Genomic DNA, 18,831 nt, shown 5'->3' on the forward strand with positions numbered 1-18,831 from the left:
CATTAAAGTTAAAGGACACATCCTTTCTCTCTGCTAGTAATGGCTAAGTTTACCTTTTAGGGACAGTCTGTTTCGTAAGAGGGTTTACTTTGGTGTTTTTTGAGAAGTGTACAATACATCCAAACAAAATAGTATGGTACATTTTGAAAAGCAAAATTAAACAAAGATAATTCCCACCTCTCCTCTTCCTACTGTCCTGCCTCACCAACCAACCTGCCAAACAAGCACCATTTAAAATATTATAATGGTGGATTATAGTTATGTGAATTGGAAGTAGGTGTAAATGACACATCGTCATATAATACCATGCCCCAATCCTATTCCCCCCCCCCCCCCCCCAACCACAGTAGTAACAGAAAGGGAATATTTTCCGAAAGGACTTACAAAATGTGGTACAGATACCTTTAGGGACCAAAGGCCATCATTTGTGAATGTGGTTGTATCATTGGGAATATCAAGATGAAAGCTGTTGGTAACATTCTACTCGTAAATAAAGTTTGATTTATAAGAAAATCTGATGATGTTTAAGACTCCATTTTCAGTAGCTTCCCATTGCCTGCAGAATACAGTTTAACCTTCTGTTCCTAGGTCCTCCATAATGTGACTCCAACTTATCTGATTGATGTCATCATTTCATACCCTTCCCCTTCACAGAGTCACAGGGCAATAGGGTGCCAGACCTTGGGTCAGTAAGATATAAGCTGAAATCCTACTCTATCATTTAATAACTTTTAATTATAGACACTGTTCTGAGTTTCTGCATATGTAAAAAGGGAACAATAACTACAGTTGTAGTTGCTTCATGGGGTTTTTGCGAAGATCAGTTGAGATTATGTACTTAATGTATTTTATAAGCTTCTCAGTAGGAGGTGGCAAGCTTCTCCAAGCTAGGACTATGCCATTTTCTACCATTGTATCCCCAGTGCCTCACACATTATAGGAAATTCACATATGTGTACATGTATGTACACATGTACACGTGCAACACAAATATGTGTATATGTATAACCATATGTACACATACATGCACACACTGTGTATGTATACATGTGTATGTATATGCATATATGAATGTGTATCTGTGTGTATGTGTATGTATGTGTATATATGTACATATACATATATATATAAAAATTTGTTGAAATGAATAGAATTCATAGCAAAACCAGGGACTAGGTGGAAAACTCACCTTCCCCCAATAAATTAATACTATAAATAATATTTCAGGAGACATATTTAACCTACTTGAGAATAAATAATTTTCAGCACAAGAACGCAGGTGCAATGTCTATGCTAATTACAAATTAACCTTATCTAATATTCCTTCTGATTAAAAAAAAATGGAGCGAGCAAATGATCGTGCCAAATGGGCATCAGAAAACTGAGCGGCCACAACCAGATTAGTGTTTCCATCAAATAAAACTTACAACAAAATTAATCTGGCAGATATTAATGAGCTGGATAATGGTTATTGTTCATATGGTAATTGGTTCTTATAAATGACTGTAATTAGCATAATTTTTATATAGTCAAATTTAGATTTCAGTTTTCCCTTTTTTTGTTAGTTTTCCAGTATCTATAAGCAGCATCAACAGTGACAGTTTCTCTGTGCATTTTAATCCCTCCCCTCAGCTGTTTATCTTGCCTGGCTGTCTTATCTGTCTCTTTTGTCTGACTGTCTGATCTGTCTTGGCTGTCTGTCCCATAGGCACAGAATCTCACACTCATACACACACACACACACACACACACATACTCACTCACTCTCTGAAAGACTAAGATTCTGAATCTGCCTTCCACCTGCCAGGGCTCTGTGTCTGACCCTTTACCCTCACGTGGCTTAGACTTGAGGCTTCCTATGTTGAAGTGGGGGCTGGAGGGAGACAGGGCTTGTTTGTTTATTTGACAGACAGTAGTAGAGTACTGTTGACTGGCCTTCCCCATGCCCTTTGGCACGCTACTTGGGCTATCCTGATGTTTTCTTCATCACCCCAGCTCCAAGGCAGGGGCTGCAGAATTTAAGTAAAAACTGAGTGCTGGTTATTGTGGGGTTTTCTCTAGCCTTTTCAGAACTAAATGCACTTCATTAACTTTCTCAGACTGTGCTCCTGGATCTTTAGCCACTATCTCTCCAATTCAGCATTCTCCCAGGTATCCGATGGCTGGGCATGCCCTATGTTGCCCATTTTTCTAAAGTTTGGAGAAGGGAGCTGGATGGACCTAGGGAAAAATGAGCCCACTCCATCCTTTGTCTCTGGGCATTTTTGCTGGCATTATCCCTCATGCCTGGAATGCCCTCCATCTTCATCTCCATCTCCTGTCCTCCCGGGTTCCCTTCAAGTCCTGGCTAAAATCCAACCGTCGACAGGAAGCCTGTCCTAATCCCCTTCATGCTAGAACCTTCCCTCTTGGATTATTTTCTAATTTCTCTTGCATGTATCTTGTTTGTACATTGTCATCAGACTGTTTTCTATTTTGTCAGGCTGTGAGATCCTTGAGAGCAGAGACTGATTTTTGCCTCTCTCTGCTTCCCTAGTGTGGAGCCTAAGTCCTGGTAAGGTATAAATGCTTTAGTCAATGAATCAATCAACAAACATTCATTACATACTACTATGTGTCAGGCACTGTGCTAAGCTGGGGTTTCAAGACAAGAGATAGTCCCTGCTCTCAGGCAGCTTAGATTCTAAAGGACGATCCAGAAGAGGTACATGATGAATACCAGGTAGTCTTCGGGGGAGGCTCTAGTCACTGTGAGGGGTCAAGGAAGGCTTTTTGTAGGAGGCGCCTCATCTAGTATGTAAATTTCATTTGTCCATATATGCATACAGATCTTATCACTGAAAGGGTAATGTGTGTACATGTCTTTCCCTCTAGAGGGGCAGGTAGGTGGTATAGAGTATAGAGCTCCAGACCTGAAATTCAAAAGACTCTTCCTGAATTCAAATATGTCTGGAGACACTTACTAGCTGTGTGACCCTGGACAAGTCATCTAACCCTGTTTGCCTCAGTTTCCACATCTGTAAAATGAGCTGGAGAAGGAAATGGTAAACCGTTCAAGTATCTGTGCCAGGAAAACCCCAAATGGGGTTATGGAGAATCAAACACAACTGAAAATGACTGAACAGCTTCCCTCTAGAATGTAAACTATTATTTTCCTTTATGTCTCTGTATCCAGAGTGTCTGGTAGGTGCCTAATGAAAGCTTGGAGATCAAATGACTGAGTTCAAGCCTTTGTACCTTGTGTCCTTAAGACCAGCCCTAGCCTGTATCCCAAAGAGATCATACAAGTGGGAAAAGCATCTGCATGTACAAAAATATTTATAGCAGCTCTTTTTGTGGTGGCCAAGAATTGGACATCAAGGGGATGCCCATGAATTGGGGAATGGCTGAACAAGTTGTGATATATGAATGTAATGGAATACTATTGTGCTATAAGAAACGAGGAGCAGACAGACTTCATAATAACCTGGAGGGACTTATATAAACCAATACTGAGCGAGGGAAGCAGAACCAGGAGAACATTGTACGCAATTACAGACACATCATATCTGAGATGATTGACCTTGATAGACGGGGATCCTCTCAACAATGCAAGATGATAAGACAGTTCCAAAAGGACACACAATGGAAAAGGCTACACGAAGTCTGAATGCAGATTGAAGCAAACTTCTCGTTATTTTTCTTCTTTGTTTTGTTCTGTTCCTTCTTTCTCGTTGTTCATTCCATTGGTTATAATCCTTCTTTACAAGCTGACTAATGTTTACTGTGAAGGTATTTGTAGATCCTTTATTTGATTACATGCCACCATGGTGGGGGGGGAGGAGAGAGGAGATGGAGGGGGAGAAAATTTGGAATTCAAAAGCTTGTGGAACTGAATGTTGTAAACTAAAACTAAATACACAAATTAATTAAATTTTAAAAAAGAAAATAAAATGTAAAAAAAAGAAGAAAAAACCAATTCTAGCTAAGTTGGGAGAGATACATCAGTAGATTAGCCATGGGGTCCTGATTTATTTTTCTGGCCCTGGCAATCACCACCTACTTAGTGATGGAAGGAGATGTGATCTACATGGTGGAAGGCAAACCCCTTCCAGGAAAATCAGGCATCTTTGAAACCCTGGAGTCTCTGCATGGCACTGGAATGGCTTCTATTCTGAGAGTAGGCCCTCTCTGGGATTCTTCTCTCCCCACCTGCAGTAACTTGATGTGAATTGGACCTTTCTGCAAAGGGTGAGGAGGGGATAGTGTGGGAGGGAGGGCCATGAAAGAGCAAGGCAGAAGTGCCCACATTTCCCTCTATCCTAATTTTTGCCCTGTGCTAGGTTGTTTACTTTCAACTGTAAACTTTCAAATGAAAAGCGGGGGCAAAGTTATTTTTATTCCACTTGGCTTCCCATATGGGCGACTTCTCAGGGACTCTGCTCCAAGCTGGGCTGTTTGCTGTTCCTCTCACCCTTTGCTCAGTTTCTTGTCTTTGTTTCATGCTGTTCTTTCTTGCAGAAATTTTCATTCCCTCCAGAACTGTCTTGGCAATTTCCATCTATCCCCCACAGTCTAATCACGGCTTGTCTCCTCCTTGAAGCTTTCCCTGAACTGTCTGTCCTCTCAACTAACAAAGTTCTCTGGGTCTCTCTCATGGTGTAGTCATTGTGTGTGTGTGTGTGTGTGTGTGTGTGTGTGTGTGTGTGTGTGTGTGTGTGTGTGTGATTGCCCTTCTTAAACTTCAGGTAGAGACTGGGTGTGTCACAAACTGGTACCACAAAAAGAATACTTGCTTTGCAAATTTGCATTTGAATCCCACATCTGATGCTAGCTAGCTGTATGATCATGGGCAATCCACTTCAACCTCTCTGTGCCTCAGTTGCCACAGCTGTTAAATGAGGGTTTGGATTAGATTGTCTCTGAGGTCCCTCCCAGCTCTTATATCCTACCCGTACTCAGCACAGAGAGTCTATGGGGTGATAACTACAGTGTGACATTTCAACCAGGGCCCCAAAAGAGGTTTGTGAGTAGAACTTTTATCTCTTACTCCTAGATAAAAATTTGTGGGGAGAGGGAGTTGGAAAGGAGACTCAGTTTACCTTGTGTGTAAGGCTATTACGTGCCCAGAGGTCGACTGCCTTGGGTGGAGGTCAGATTGAATGCAGTTGCAGCAGGCTTCTAAGTCTGACTCTTTTCATTTCTTTTTGGTATCTTCTGATGGAATGAGCCGTCAGGTTCCAAGTGATTTTCTCCAAACATACAAGTCTGAACTTGTCTCTTTCCTGCTCAATAAACCTCAGTGACTACCTATTACTTCTGGGACCAAATGCAGATCTTTCTGACATTTAAAGCTGCTCATAAGTGGGCTCTAATTTATCATCCTTATTAGATATTAATGCCTTCCATAACTCCATGGTTAGCCCAACTGGCCTTTTCTTACCAGTCCTCATATCTCTCCTCCAGCCCTTTGCAAAGATTCTTCCAGATGGTGGAAATGGACTTGTTCCATGTAGAGTTCCTGGTTTCATTCAAAGCTCAGTTGAAGAACACTTCCTACTAGAAGCCTTTCCCATTCCTCTTTGCTGCTGTCTTCTCCCCCAAAACTATTGTTGTTCAGTCGTTTCAGTCATGTCCAACTCTTCATGACCCCATTGGGGGTTTTCTTGGCAGAGATACTGGAGTGGTTTGCCATTTCCTTCTCCAGCTCATTTTACAGATGAGGAAATGGAGGCAGAGTTAAGTGACTTGTCCAGGGTCACACAGCTAGTAAGTGTCTGAAGTTAGATTTGACCTCAGGTCTTCCTGATTCCAGACTTGGTGCTTTATCCACTGTACCACTTAGCTACCCTCAAAATTACCCTGCATTTATTTTGAATACACTAATATGTATTGCTATTATACATGATATCACATACATTATATAATACATACATATACACATATATGTATGAATATATACACACATATATATGTGTGTGTACATATATATGTATATATACACAGAGAGAGAGTTAGCACTGATAAAATGTAAGCCCTTTGAGGCCAGCAGTTGCTTCAATTTTGTCTTTGTACTCTTAGTATCTAGTACTATGCCACATAATAGGTACTTAATACATTCTTGTGGATTAAAGGAGTACCCTGATGGGACTCAGATAATGGTGCCTTCACAATGAGGTTCCCTTGACATGGAATTGCTGGTTTTCCCCCTCAAGAATATGAGACCTTCCTCAAACCTTGAAAATAAGCAGAAATATGTCTTGTTCTCTTCAACACCATATGCTATGAGTGAATGCCAATAAGGATGATAAATTAGAGCCAGGTTCAAAAATTTAACCTACCCCCCCCCCCAAGCACCATTTAGCTCAGTCTCCTCACTGTATAGATAAGAAAATGGAAATGGAGAAGAGAAATGTGAATTGGCCATGGTCAGAGAGGTAATGAGAATCGGAGACAGGATTGGAACCCAGGTTTTCTGACTCCAAACTGAACATTATTTCCACTGGACCTTTGAGAAGGCATAGAGATTTCATTGCCCCAACTAGATTAGAATCTTTTGGCACTCAACAAATTCTTTTCTCCTTTAATGGATGGCTCTTTGTGAATGTTGGTCACTCTGGGTTCTTGTGGCTTAAGAGCTATAGCAGCAAAAGGCACTAGACAAATGATGTAATTAAAAAATTAATGATGCTTAAGAAATATCAATTGATCATGAACTCAGAGGCAGATTTCAGTCAAAATCTCCTCCTCATGGGGGACCTGGTCATGACTCTGAAGCTGCTGTCTAATTTCTAAAATGTCCTTCTCTACTCTTCAGGAATTCAATAAGATTAAAGTGTGTAAAAGTAGAAACATGAACATAATTATTTTCTTTTTTTTTGCCTTTTGGAGGGCAATTGGGGTTAAGTAACTTGCCCAAGGTTACACAGCTAGGTTTTTTATTTTTGTGCGTGTGTGTTAAGTGTCTGAGGTCGGATCCGAACCCAGGTCCTCCTGACTTTGGGGCCTGCGCTTTACTCATTGCGCCACCTAGCTGCCCGAACATAATTCTTAATTAGGATAGGATGGCATGCCACAGTTAAATGTGAAAGGATCAGTTTGTGAGCTGGGGAGAGCCCAGGGAGATGACCAGATCAAGCACAGCTTAGTCTGAAAAATGTACAGGGTGACCCCAAAGTCTTAAGGCAGCTGAAGTTTTAATAACTTAAAAAGGTACAAAGATTTTTGGGACACTTTTTGTCATTGAGACTGCCTAATTTGCATGGGTAGTCAGTCATCAGAAAGGCCGTAAGTCCATGACACTTTTCTGGCTGGATGACCTACTGGAAAATAGCATGTGCCAGTGGGATTGGACAGGCTACAACTGGAGAGATAGCATTTGCTATTCTACCTCTGAGAACAGCTTCATTTTCCACATGGTTTCCTGGGAGCCATTATCTTTATACTGCCAAATGAGTCGTGGCCAACATTTTAAGCCTCAGGTGGAAGGGAGCAATTCTTTGGTTTTTGCCCTTGGAAGATGATATGGCTAAGCTGGCCATCTCTTGGCAGGCAAAGAATTTGTAGAATTGCTGGTTTACCTCTCATGGGGAAGAGAAATCACAGTGAGGTGGTCACCTCAGGCTTATTGGCTTAAAAGTTCAGAATTGAGGAAAACTGAGAATCAAATTCATGGCAGCAGAAAACACATGGATAAAAAAATGAGGGAATGTGGTGCTGGAGAAAGAACCTTGGCCCGAGTTCAAATCCTGCTCTTACAATGGGTAAGATGCTTGTGATGGTTGCATTGATCCTTTCCAGACCTTGTAATTTTATGACCTCTTATGTCACCTTTCAGCTCTCAAGATATGATCTCCTTGTTAGAGAAGACAACTAGGTATGGTGCTGAGGGTTGACTATGCAGAAAAGATTCTGTTTAGGACTTTCAATATACCAGGCAGTATTTGAGTGCTAAGAATACAAAAAAAAATGAAAAATAGTCTCTCAAAAAGATCACCTTCTTTGCAGGGGGAAATACATATATACATATATATGTATATATATATATATATAGATAGATAGATAGAGATAGAGATAGATTGATCTGTATAGATAAAGATCTATCTATCTATCTATCTATCTATCTATCTATCTATCTATCTATCTATCTATCTAATCAAGAGAAGTACAGACTTAGAGCCTAAAGGGGCACAGCTGATAGAGCCCTGGGCCTAGATTCAGGAAGACCTTTCAAGTACAGCCTTAGATACTTACCAGCTGTGTGACCCTAAGTGAGTCACTTAGCCTCTATCTGTCTCCTTCTTCATATATAAAATGGGGATCATAATAGTACTTAACTCCAAGATTGTTATGAGAATAAAATGAGATATTTTAAAGTGCTTTGTAAACCTTAAAGCATTACATAAATTCTAGAGATGATTGATGATGATGATGACGATGATGATACTGGCTCAACTAACAAATCAGGGCATCAGGAAAGACTTCCAATAGGAAATGGTATAGGAACTCATTCTCCAACAAACTGAATGATTTATAAGAGGCAGAAGAGAAGAGGGAGAGATTTCCAGTCACTGAGGGCTATTTACACAAAGGAACAGGGGCTGGACAGGGGAATGCCTTGTTTGGAGCACAGCAAACAGGCCCATTTGCAAATAATAATAGCTAAGATTTCTGTAGCACTTGTTTACTATACGCCAGGCACTGTGCTAAGCACTTTACAGTCATCTCATTTGACCTTCCCAACAACCCTGGCTAGAACAGAGTTGGGGAGGGCTGGTATCATGCCATAAACTTGGAAAGGTTGGCTGGCACCAGGTCTGAAAGGCCTTAGATACCAAACTGATAAGTTTATATGAACATGATCATGAGGTGGCCAATGGAAGACTGCTTTCTCCAGTATTCGTTTTAATAGATTTAAGTTGTGTACAAAGGCTTTAATGTAAGGATCATAGGATCAGAGATTTAGATCTTGAGAGGGTCCTAAGAAGTAATGTAGTTATCTCCCCCTTCCCCCTCCTTTTTTAACAGATGAGGAAACTGAGGCTCAGGAGAAGGTGAAATAGTCAAATCAAAGTCCCAGAATCCTACCTTTTCCTAGGCTCCCTAGATACTGTTTTCAGAAGTGATTTTTGAACCTCATTATCTTAAAAAATAATTTTGTTCTACACTGTTCTTTGTACAAGTGAAAGAATCCTTGACTCAGTCTTATGTATCTAGGGGGACTGAAGAAGAAGCAGATACTTGAAGTCTGACTCTTTTGTATTGGTTTTCTCTAGAGACATTCTCTGGAATACTTAATTATGCTAATGGTAATGAACTAAACAAAGTCATTCTCAAGGAGCCTTGAAGCAAATGGATGAAGAGAAAGGGAAGGAGCACCAAAAGGCCAAAGAAGTGTGAGAAAAATGGAAGGGTGGATTTGGATTTCTGGGTTCCATCTTTCTTACCTGGGCTCTCCAGAGTCATTTTCCTCCTCCTCTTCTTCACTGCCGCTGTATTCATACTCAGTCTCATCTAAAAGTAAATTCGAAGACCATGAGAGCTAGAAGGAACCAGAGAGACTGTGTAATGTCCACCTCCCTCCACCCATTTCACAAAGGATCAAACTGAAAGCCAGAGAGGGCATGTGACTTCTAAGCATCACAGAGTTTGTGATAGAGCAGGCCACCATTCCAAGTGTTCTGACTTCTAGGCCAGTATCTTGAGAAAGAAACTCCGAGACTCTCTACATGAACACCGGGCTACTTCTCGATCCAAGGGCTCAGGCCACAAAGACCTTGTTCTGCAACATTCCCTTCCTTCCCTTCCTTCCTTCCTTCCTTCCTTCCTTCCTTCCTTCCTTCCTTCCTTCCTTCCTTCCTTCCTTCCTTCCTTCCTTCCTTCCTTCCTTCCTTCCTTCCTTCCTCCCTTCCTTCCTTCTTCCCTCCCTCCCTCCTTCTATCTCTCTCTCTCTCTTTCTCTCTCTCTCTCTTTCCATTTTGGATGGGGGAAGGTAGGGCAATTGGGGTTGTGACTTGCTCAAGGTCACATGGCTAGTTTTTTGTGTTAAGTGTCTGAGGCCATCTGCAACATTTTCTTGAACTATCTCCAGGTTTTTCTCTTATAGCTGCTGTTTATACCAGAAGGATTAAAAAATGTCAGAAATTACTTTCATTTTGTAGTAACTTTATATAGGGGAGATTCAATTTAATCCAACAAACAGTTCTTAAACACCAAGATGTTCCAAGCACTACTGAGGATAACGATGATGACTGAAGCATGGTGACCTCAACTGCATGGAAAAAAATGTCCCAAAGCACTAATAAGAAGAATGAAAGTTTAAATATCTCTAAGATTTCAACTCATATCATCAAACTGTCAAAGATGAGAAAGATGGAAACAGTAATTGTTGGAAAAAGTAAAGGGAGACAACCAGTGTTTCTGGAACTGTGTTTTGGCCCCAACATCCTAGAAAAATCGCTCTAGAAAAAAAAACTGAATTATTAATATCTGGCCTAAAGAAATTTTGTCTTAGAGTCAGGATGACCCGGGTTTAAGTTCTACTTTGGACTATGTGATCCTAGGCAAGCAACAGAACCTCTTGATGCCTCAAGTAAGTGTCTAAGACTATCTGCTGGGTGTTATTTACAAAAAGTGGTGTGCACTTTCCTGAACTTAGGAGAGAGAGGAAAGTCTCCTCACTGGGAGTTCCTAACACCAATGAAAACCTAGGTACAGGTCTCTCACCCCTCCAAAAAAACCCTGAAAATGGATCTTTAAGTGGCACTTTAAATTTCACAAAGTGCTTCAAATGGATTATTTCATTTAAACCTTGAAACAACCCTTTGAAGTGGGTGTTATTATTTTTATCTCGGTTTTATAGATGAGGAAATTGAGGCTCAAAGATGTTTTGTGATTTTCCCACAGTCACATATTTTCCAAGTGTCTGAACCCCAAGTCTTCCTGACTCCAGGTATAGCATCTTTAAAAATATTTTAAATTTATTTTAAATTTATGGACTAAAACAAACTTTTTCATAACAATGTATAATAAAAAAAGATTGTACACAAAACTATAAATTTCTCATGTACAACTTACTATCCCTTTTAAATCTATAATACAGTTATCGTGTCAATTTCTTTTCTTTTCTCTTCCAATGTTATCTGCATCCAGGTACAGCATTATTGCCATTGTACCACACTCACTATCCAACTCCCAATCTTCAGGAGTATTTCTTCCATAAGAGGACATAGGATTCGTTGATTTTGAGTTTTGATATACTCAAAACAGGTGGAACAATCACTTTGAGAGAAGAATTTTAGCTACGCTTTCTGTGGACCTACAACCTGCCCACAGACTGTAATTTGGCAAACAAGAGTGTTTGTGATACAAAGTGTTTTTTTTAAAAGCCTCCTATTTTATATCATCTGACCCCACCCCCGGCACTGCTGTTACTGTTGTAGAGCACTGTAATTTCAAGAGAACAACAGTAGACTGCTCACGAGACCAAGGTCACACTGTCACCAGGAGGGGGCAGTGCAGAGGCTGCATGCAATAGGAATTGCCATTTAATGAACACGTTTAGCTTGTTTGGCTTAAATCACAGTACAAGTTAAATGATTAATACCCCAAACAGCTACCAGAGAGGAAAAGACAAAACAAATTACAGAAGCTGAAAAAGTTTAGAGGTCTTATTCTCCATTAAATTCATAGAGTCATAGATTATAAATTCACAAATTTGAGCAAGAATTCTCCTTAGAATTCATTCAGTCCAAGCTCCCCATTTTACAAATGAGGAAACTGAGGCCCAGGGAGCTTGCTTAAGGTCACATTCACTACAAGTGACAGAGATATGGGATTTGAACCTAGGTCCTCTGACTCCACATTAATCACTTTTTGTAAAATATGATGCTGAAGGTGCTTTTGTCCATTTGCTTTCTTCCTATGTTCAGTCAATCACTTTTATTCATTCAGTAACACACATTTATCAAATGCCTACTATTGGCCATCATATGGGACATTGCACCAACCATTTCTGAGCCTTTGTATTAGCTCTTTCTGTGGCCCAGAATGCACCCTCCTCTAGAACCCTGAGCTTCCTTAAAAGCTAAAGTCAAATACCACCTCCTGCAGACGTGATAAAGTGAGGTCTCTGCCTCTTCCCCCACCAAAATGAGCTAGGATTTTCTTTATAAATATGTACTATACATTTATATGTGCACACATTGTTTCTGCTAATAAGATGGGATCTCCTTAATAAGCCTGAGAACATTTCCTTCTTGACATTGTATCTCCCCAACTTCTAGTACATGTTACATAGTAGGCAATCTGTATGAGTTTATTGATACTGTGTACAGGACACCATGCTAGCAACTGGGAGAGATGTAAAGTCTAGATAAGATCTGGATCATTTCCTCTTTCAATAATAATAATAAATACAATAAAAATTAAAAATTAAAAAGGAAAGACACTGACCAGAGGCAGTATGATATAGTAAAGTCAACCTTTACAATGCTCTCTCTTTCTCTCTCTACACACACATGCATGCACGCACGCACGCATGCACCCACACATAATCTCATCTGAATATCAGATTGGTACTCACATAGGTGCATGTACTTCAAGGTTAGTTATCTCCTTTTCACGCATGATAAAACTGGGTCTAAAAAGTCAAGTGACTTGCTTAAGGTCTCACAGCTTGTAAAAGATGGGATTTGGACCCAGGTTTTCCCGACTCACAGTTTAATCCTCTTTGTTCTAGAGCTTATAACCTTAAAGAAGGGTAAGACTCCAGCACAAATAGCAATGCTTTATAATAGCATAAAAGTGCATCAGAGGATTCTCAAATAATGTAAGACCAATAGGAAATGTGTGTGTGTGTGTGTGTGTGTGTGTGTGTGTGTGTGTGTAAGGAAAAGATGGACACATTTATCTCCCTACCAATAAAGGCATCTGAGTAAATGTACAATTTCATGGCTCCATATTGAAACTTCAACTGAAATGAACAAGAACAGAATCCATAGAGGAATGTGGAATACTTATTTGATGAAGAAGATTATGGCAAAGGAAAGAATCACATTAATCTAATTACTTCCCACCTCTAGGGGAAAACCTTCATTTATCAGACTACCTAATTTTAATACTTTGCCAGAATCTTCAGTGATTTCTTTTGTATTACTGAGAAAAATGAGCAGATGTCAATATTTCTCATAGAAAATAGAATTTCATTAAAAATAAAGAAACATAATGAAAGGTAGAATTACAAGACTCTCCCAAGCATTTGTCATTGAGGAGGCTGGAAGTAGGATGAGAAAAAATTAAAGGAAACAAACTGAGTCATTTTCACATAAAAGACTTCGAGTGGATGGGATTTAAGTACCAGGCATTATACCTTGTTTTGGTGGGTACCTGGAGATTAGCAATGGGCTAATCTGGGAGGTCCTAGTCAAGAGAAGGATCAGATGCCTCTTTAAGACATCAATGAAACTCTTTGGAAACCTATTCCCTGGTATCCTAATGACTCTATCTCCAGTTTTAACATAGTGCTCGGTGCCTAGGTTTCATTCACTGTGGCATTCCTCCCCCCCTACATCATACACAGTAATAACAGGACCTAGATCAAAAATTATCTCAGCTACATATCAATCAGACCATGGACAAGTAGATTCACCTATCTGGGATTCCATCTGTAAAATGAAAGTCAAAGAGCCACACTTGAGGGTCCTAGAGGACCACATGTGGTCTTGAGGCCACAGGTTCCCTACCCTTGCTGGTCCAAATGACCTCTAAGATCTAGAGGTTCTAGATCTAAGAGCTGAAGAAGAGAACATAGAAGATATAGCAGAGTTCAGTAAAAAGAGTCTCCATCTTGGAATCAGACTTGTCTCTCCATGGAACATAAGCTCCTTGAGGGCAGGGACTATTTCATGTTCCCTTTGTATCCTCAGTGCCTAGTACCTTAGAGGTGCTTAGTCATATTTATGGATCAATTGGTGTGTATTCAAGCCCCATTTCCTCTATTTAGTATTCATGGATAAATACTTTTACCATGAAGACATAATAATACTTGAACTGCCCACCTCAAGGGTTTATCAATCAATCAATTAAGCAGTAAGCATTGATTAAGCATCCTTGATGGGCTCGTTGTATGTCAGACACTGGAGACACAAAGACAAAAGTGAAACAGTGCCTGCCCTCAGGGAACTTCCATTTTCTTTTAGAGGAGAATGCATGTATAGAAACCAAAGCACAGGAAAAGTTCGGGCTAGATGGAAGGTATCTGGGGAGTCTATAGAGCCATCAATAAGCCTTTAGGGAGGGATAACAGTAGCTGTTGGAAGTATCAGGGAAGGTAGAGGGTACCATATGATTTGCATTTTAAAGGAAAAGAGATTCTGTGATGCCGAAGTTAAGAAGAAGTGTATTTAAGTGATGGGGAAGAGCCAGTACAAAGTCCAGTTTGGCTGGATTATATGGAGCATGGGAAGGAGAAGACTGTACACAGTGGCCAGAAAGATATGCTCTCTGTTTTATTGGGCTTTAAAAGCCAACAGAGGAGTTCAGATTTTCTTTTAGAAGCTTTGGAAGCCACTAGAGTTGAATGGGGAGCTTTGACATAGTCATATCTGTGTTTAAGAAATTTGCTTTGGCAATGGTGTAGAGGAGAGAGACTTGAGACAGGCAGAAGGCAGCAAGAGTGCTGATGAGGGCTGGGGAGGTCCTGAACTCATGGAGTGGCCCTGGGAAGGGAGAGAAGGGGCAGATGCAGGAGATGTTGGTAGGGAGAAATAGCCCACCCTCTTTGAAAGTTGAATGCTGAGTATATTAAATACTTTAAAAAGAAAATTTGGAAAAAAATAAAAGGGTTATGATCTGCCCTGGTGGGGAGAATTCACAGTTGCTTGGATTTTTAAAGGCTTTTAAAATCCATTTGAATTATTTTTAAGTTGAGGGCAAATTATGAATTAAAATATGAATGGGTACAAATAAATAAACAAAAAATTAAAAAATGGTTGGTTTTGATGAGCAAACAAAATAATGTTAGTACAGTGCTAGATGTAAAGCAATTGGTAAGTGTGAAATAGGGTGAGGTTGGTGGGTCTAGAATCTACACAACGGCTTTCAATTGCTGGAAACATAGTGAAAACAGCAAAGGACGTTACCTTTTCTCTCCTCTGTTGGGGGGTGGAGGGCACAAACTGGGACATGAGAGCATAGTGAATGTTTTAAGTAATTACTCAGATGTATAAAGAAAAGTCAATGCTGCAATACATTTTCTCCATGGGAAGTCTGTTTTTATATGCTCTGTCTCAGGGAGGATTTGTTTTTTAGTTTTCAAGATGCTTTTTTTTTTTTTAAAGCTCTGTCAGACTCAGTTTTCTCATCTGTAAAATAGTCATTTCCTGATAGGCACATGCCTCCCTCACACTAAACCTTTTCCAACAGAGAAAAGCATTAAGCAAAAACTGGCCAAGGAAACCACTGTGCCTAACAGATTATGAAACGTTTTCCTCTTTAGCAGGAAGAAATATGCTTTCTCCTCAGACAGGAGTTTACAAAAAGAGGATCCTAGGTATTATTCTTTTTAAAACTATACCTGTGATTTTATTGGTATAAAGAACTTCAGGTGAGAAACCACCCTCTATTAATGAAAACTGGTATCATCCCGAAAATTACAGTGTAATGGAGTTGTCTAGATCATGTAGTGGAAAATTTTTGACATGGAGTCAGGAAAAATTGAATTCAAATCCAGCCTCAAATACTTGCTATCTCTGTGACCCTAGGTAAATCACTTGGCCACTCTCTACCTCAGTTTCCTCAACTGTAAAATGGGGATAACAAGATTACCTATCTCCCAGTGTTGTTTCAACGGTCAACATATCTAAAATGCCTTGTAATCCTTAAAGGGCTCTGTAGATACTGGTTGTTTCTCCTTCTCTGAAAGGGGGCATGACTTGCTCAGGGCACCAAAGTTAGGGTGTGTCAGAGGTGAGAATTGGAACCAGGTAATATTTAATGCTAGGTACTATTTACACAAAAACATTTCAACTGAGGGATCTTTTCCTAGGTGTCTTTTGTTTTTCTTCCAATTTGCCAAATAGGAAAATATATTTGGGAAGCAAATGTCTTTAACCCCAGTCCTTACTTGTCATTAAAAGGCGTTTCACAGTCTGGCTCAGCACAGTTTTGTCTGGTGCCTGGAGAAGATGCTTTTTTAAAATTTTTTAAAACATGTCTCCTCTTTTAAAACAGATCCTATTTCCATGTTCTCCACAGCATGTATGCCTTCGAAACTCAGATCTACAGACCAGTCACTAACCCAGCTGAATGGCTATTCAATCTTTGAGTTATGAAATCTCTGAGTTGGAAATGACTTCTGAGGGCAGCTGGCCTGAGCCCTACCTGAACAGAAACCAAGACAAGGCCTTACTGGGCCAACTGAAAGTTCACCTGGTTTCCACAGCTGCTGCATGGCAGGACTATGTGACCTCTCCCATCCCTCTCCCATCTCTTGGCTCCCATGCAAGATAAAAACCAGTACTAACCTTTCTCTCCTCTTTTCTTCTTTGTCCTGTCGATGTGGTCCTTGAGCTGAATTCGGACCTGTCGTTCATTAGGCTGGTCTCTTATAAATGGATGCTTCATGAGCTGTTCTGTGGTGGGTCTTTGACTATGGTTCTTTACTAAGCAGCTCTCGATGAAAGACTGGAATTTTTTAGACCTAACAAAGAGAGGATGTGAATTAGCCACATGACAGGTCACCAACTCATTGAAACACAGAATTTGGGAGGTGGAAGGGACCTTGGCAATCCTCTAGTCCAATCCGTGCTCAGAAGGCATGCCTGAAATCCCATATGTGACATGTGTTAACCCTTTTGCTTGCAGACCTTCAAGGAGAAGGAACCCACCACCTCCCAAGGTGGCATGCCCCTCTTTTAATAGCTTATTCTTTGGAGTAGCTTTAATGGATAGGACTTAATCCAGACATCAAGCCTAAATTGGCTTCTTTGCAATTTAGTCCCTAGGCTCTTGGTTGTTTTTCCTGGAGCCACACAGAACAAATCTAACACTCTTTTACAAGGCAGTTCTTTAAATCATGTCAAGAGAGCAATATGCTCCTTCCTTCTTCCTATGTCCCACCCAAGTCTTTTCTTTTCTAGACTAAGCATACCACAAACTCAAAGACCACATTGGGATTTACTGAAATTAATAAAGCCAAAATACAAAGTGATCCATCAGGCAAACTGTTAATCCTTACTCTGCTGGCTGCTATGGGATACTAATGGATGGCATGGATTTCTGTACAACAGCATATATTCTGATATAGCCTCCAAAACTTATTTGTTAAGGACACCCTCAATTCCTCCAAATCACCCAGATTTGCAACCCCTGAGTCATTCTTGACTCTTCTCTTTCTCTCCAATCCACCTTCCAATCATTTGTTAACTTTTGGAGATTTCACCTCCATATCATTTCTCTTGTTCATCTCCTTCTCACCAAACTTATGCCTTCTATTGCAATTCAAGTCCTCAACATGTCTCATCTGATCTATTCTAAGAAACTTAACTGGTTTCTTGGTTTTAAGTTTTTCTCCTTTCCAATCCATCCACCCAGCTGCCCAATTGATATTCTAAATCATGCGTCTACCCCCACCCCAACACACCCATTAAAAAAAAAAGTCTTCTAAAACTTCTTATTACCTTTTTATTCCATTGTTTAAAATTCTTTGTAATCTGGCTAATTATCTGCTTTTTCAGTTTTATTTCATATTTCATTGTCTACACAAGGTAGATAATAAATCCAGAAGAAGCTAAAGCAGAGAGAGAGATCTATATGGATTGTGGTCATCAGAGAAAGATTTATGGGTGAATTGAGACCTGAGTTGGATGTAAAAGGATAGGTAATATTTGTATAAAGGGAAAGTAGTAAGAAGGTGGGAGGTGGTACTGGGTATCGGGGAGGAAAGAACAGCAAAGACACAGGATTAAAAATATGCCTGGTGTGTGACTGGACTCTTGTAATCATCTCCTAATAGGTCTCTCTGCCTCAAGCCTTGGACAAATGCTAAATGATTTTCCTAGAGTGAAACTATGCCTTAGAAACTTTCCTAGAGTCTGACTATGCCCTCCCCCTAACTCCTTTAAAACTTCACTGGCTCCCTATTACCTCTGCAAATGCAAACTCTTTTGTTTGGGATTGAGAGTTGCCTACAACATGGCTTCAGTCTCCCTTTCCAGCCTAATGATGCTTTGCTCCCCTCCATGCACCCTATGGTCCAGTTTAATTTACTTTGCTGCTGTTCCTCATACAGGGGACTCCATTTGTCTGCAGTGCTCTCCCTCCTCACCTCTGCCTCTTAGACTCCCTCATTTCCCTTCAAGAATCCACAGAAATGCCTCCTTCTTTGGGAAGCCTTTCCTGATTGTCCCAACCACTTCTGTCTTCTCTCCTGCCCCTATCACCTTGGAGACTGCCATAGTCGATCCTATATATATCTCCATGTGGATATGTTGTCCCTCTGGTAAGAATTCAAATTATCTGAGGGCAGATTTTCCCCCCACTTTTGTCTTGTATTTCCTGTGTCAAATATGACGCTTATTGTGTAGAAAGTACTTAACAAATGTTTGCTGACTGATGGATGGAGATCCCCAGAACACAGTGGAAAATAAAAAGTCAGGGTGGGTAGATAAATATGGTGGGGACAAGTATCAGAGAAATGAACATGAATTCTTGGGGGCTCAATTGAACTGTGAGTAGGTAGTTATCAAATTAGTAATTCAAAGTTGTTTTTGAACTTTGACATTCCAATTAATAAGGAAAGATCATAGATCCATAGGATTTTGAACTGCAAGGGGCTATATCTATTTTTTTTTT

The 18,831-nt window shown here is 40.2% G+C and overlaps 1 protein-coding gene across 5 annotated transcripts in view; it reads right to left on the reverse strand.

Annotated features, from left to right (window-relative positions):
* TNIK (TRAF2 and NCK interacting kinase) overlaps positions 1 to 18,831 on the reverse strand; it is a 433,646-nt gene that overhangs the window by 125,532 nt on the left and 289,283 nt on the right. For all 5 annotated transcript variants that reach the window (XM_069083584.1, XM_069083583.1, XM_069083581.1 and 2 more), the window contains exons 10-11: positions 16,503 to 16,678; positions 9,426 to 9,492 (exon numbers count right to left, since the gene is read on the reverse strand). In XM_069083584.1, coding sequence (XP_068939685.1) covers positions 9,426 to 9,492; positions 16,503 to 16,678 — 243 coding nt within the window. The remainder of the gene's footprint in view (positions 1 to 9,425; positions 9,493 to 16,502; positions 16,679 to 18,831) is intronic.

This window comes from Petaurus breviceps, unplaced genomic scaffold (assembly GCF_028583685.1).
Source record: "Petaurus breviceps papuanus isolate PSGF00001 unplaced genomic scaffold, PetGlider_PUasm1.0 173, whole genome shotgun sequence".
NCBI classification, from domain to species: Eukaryota; Metazoa; Chordata; class Mammalia; order Diprotodontia; family Petauridae; genus Petaurus; species Petaurus breviceps.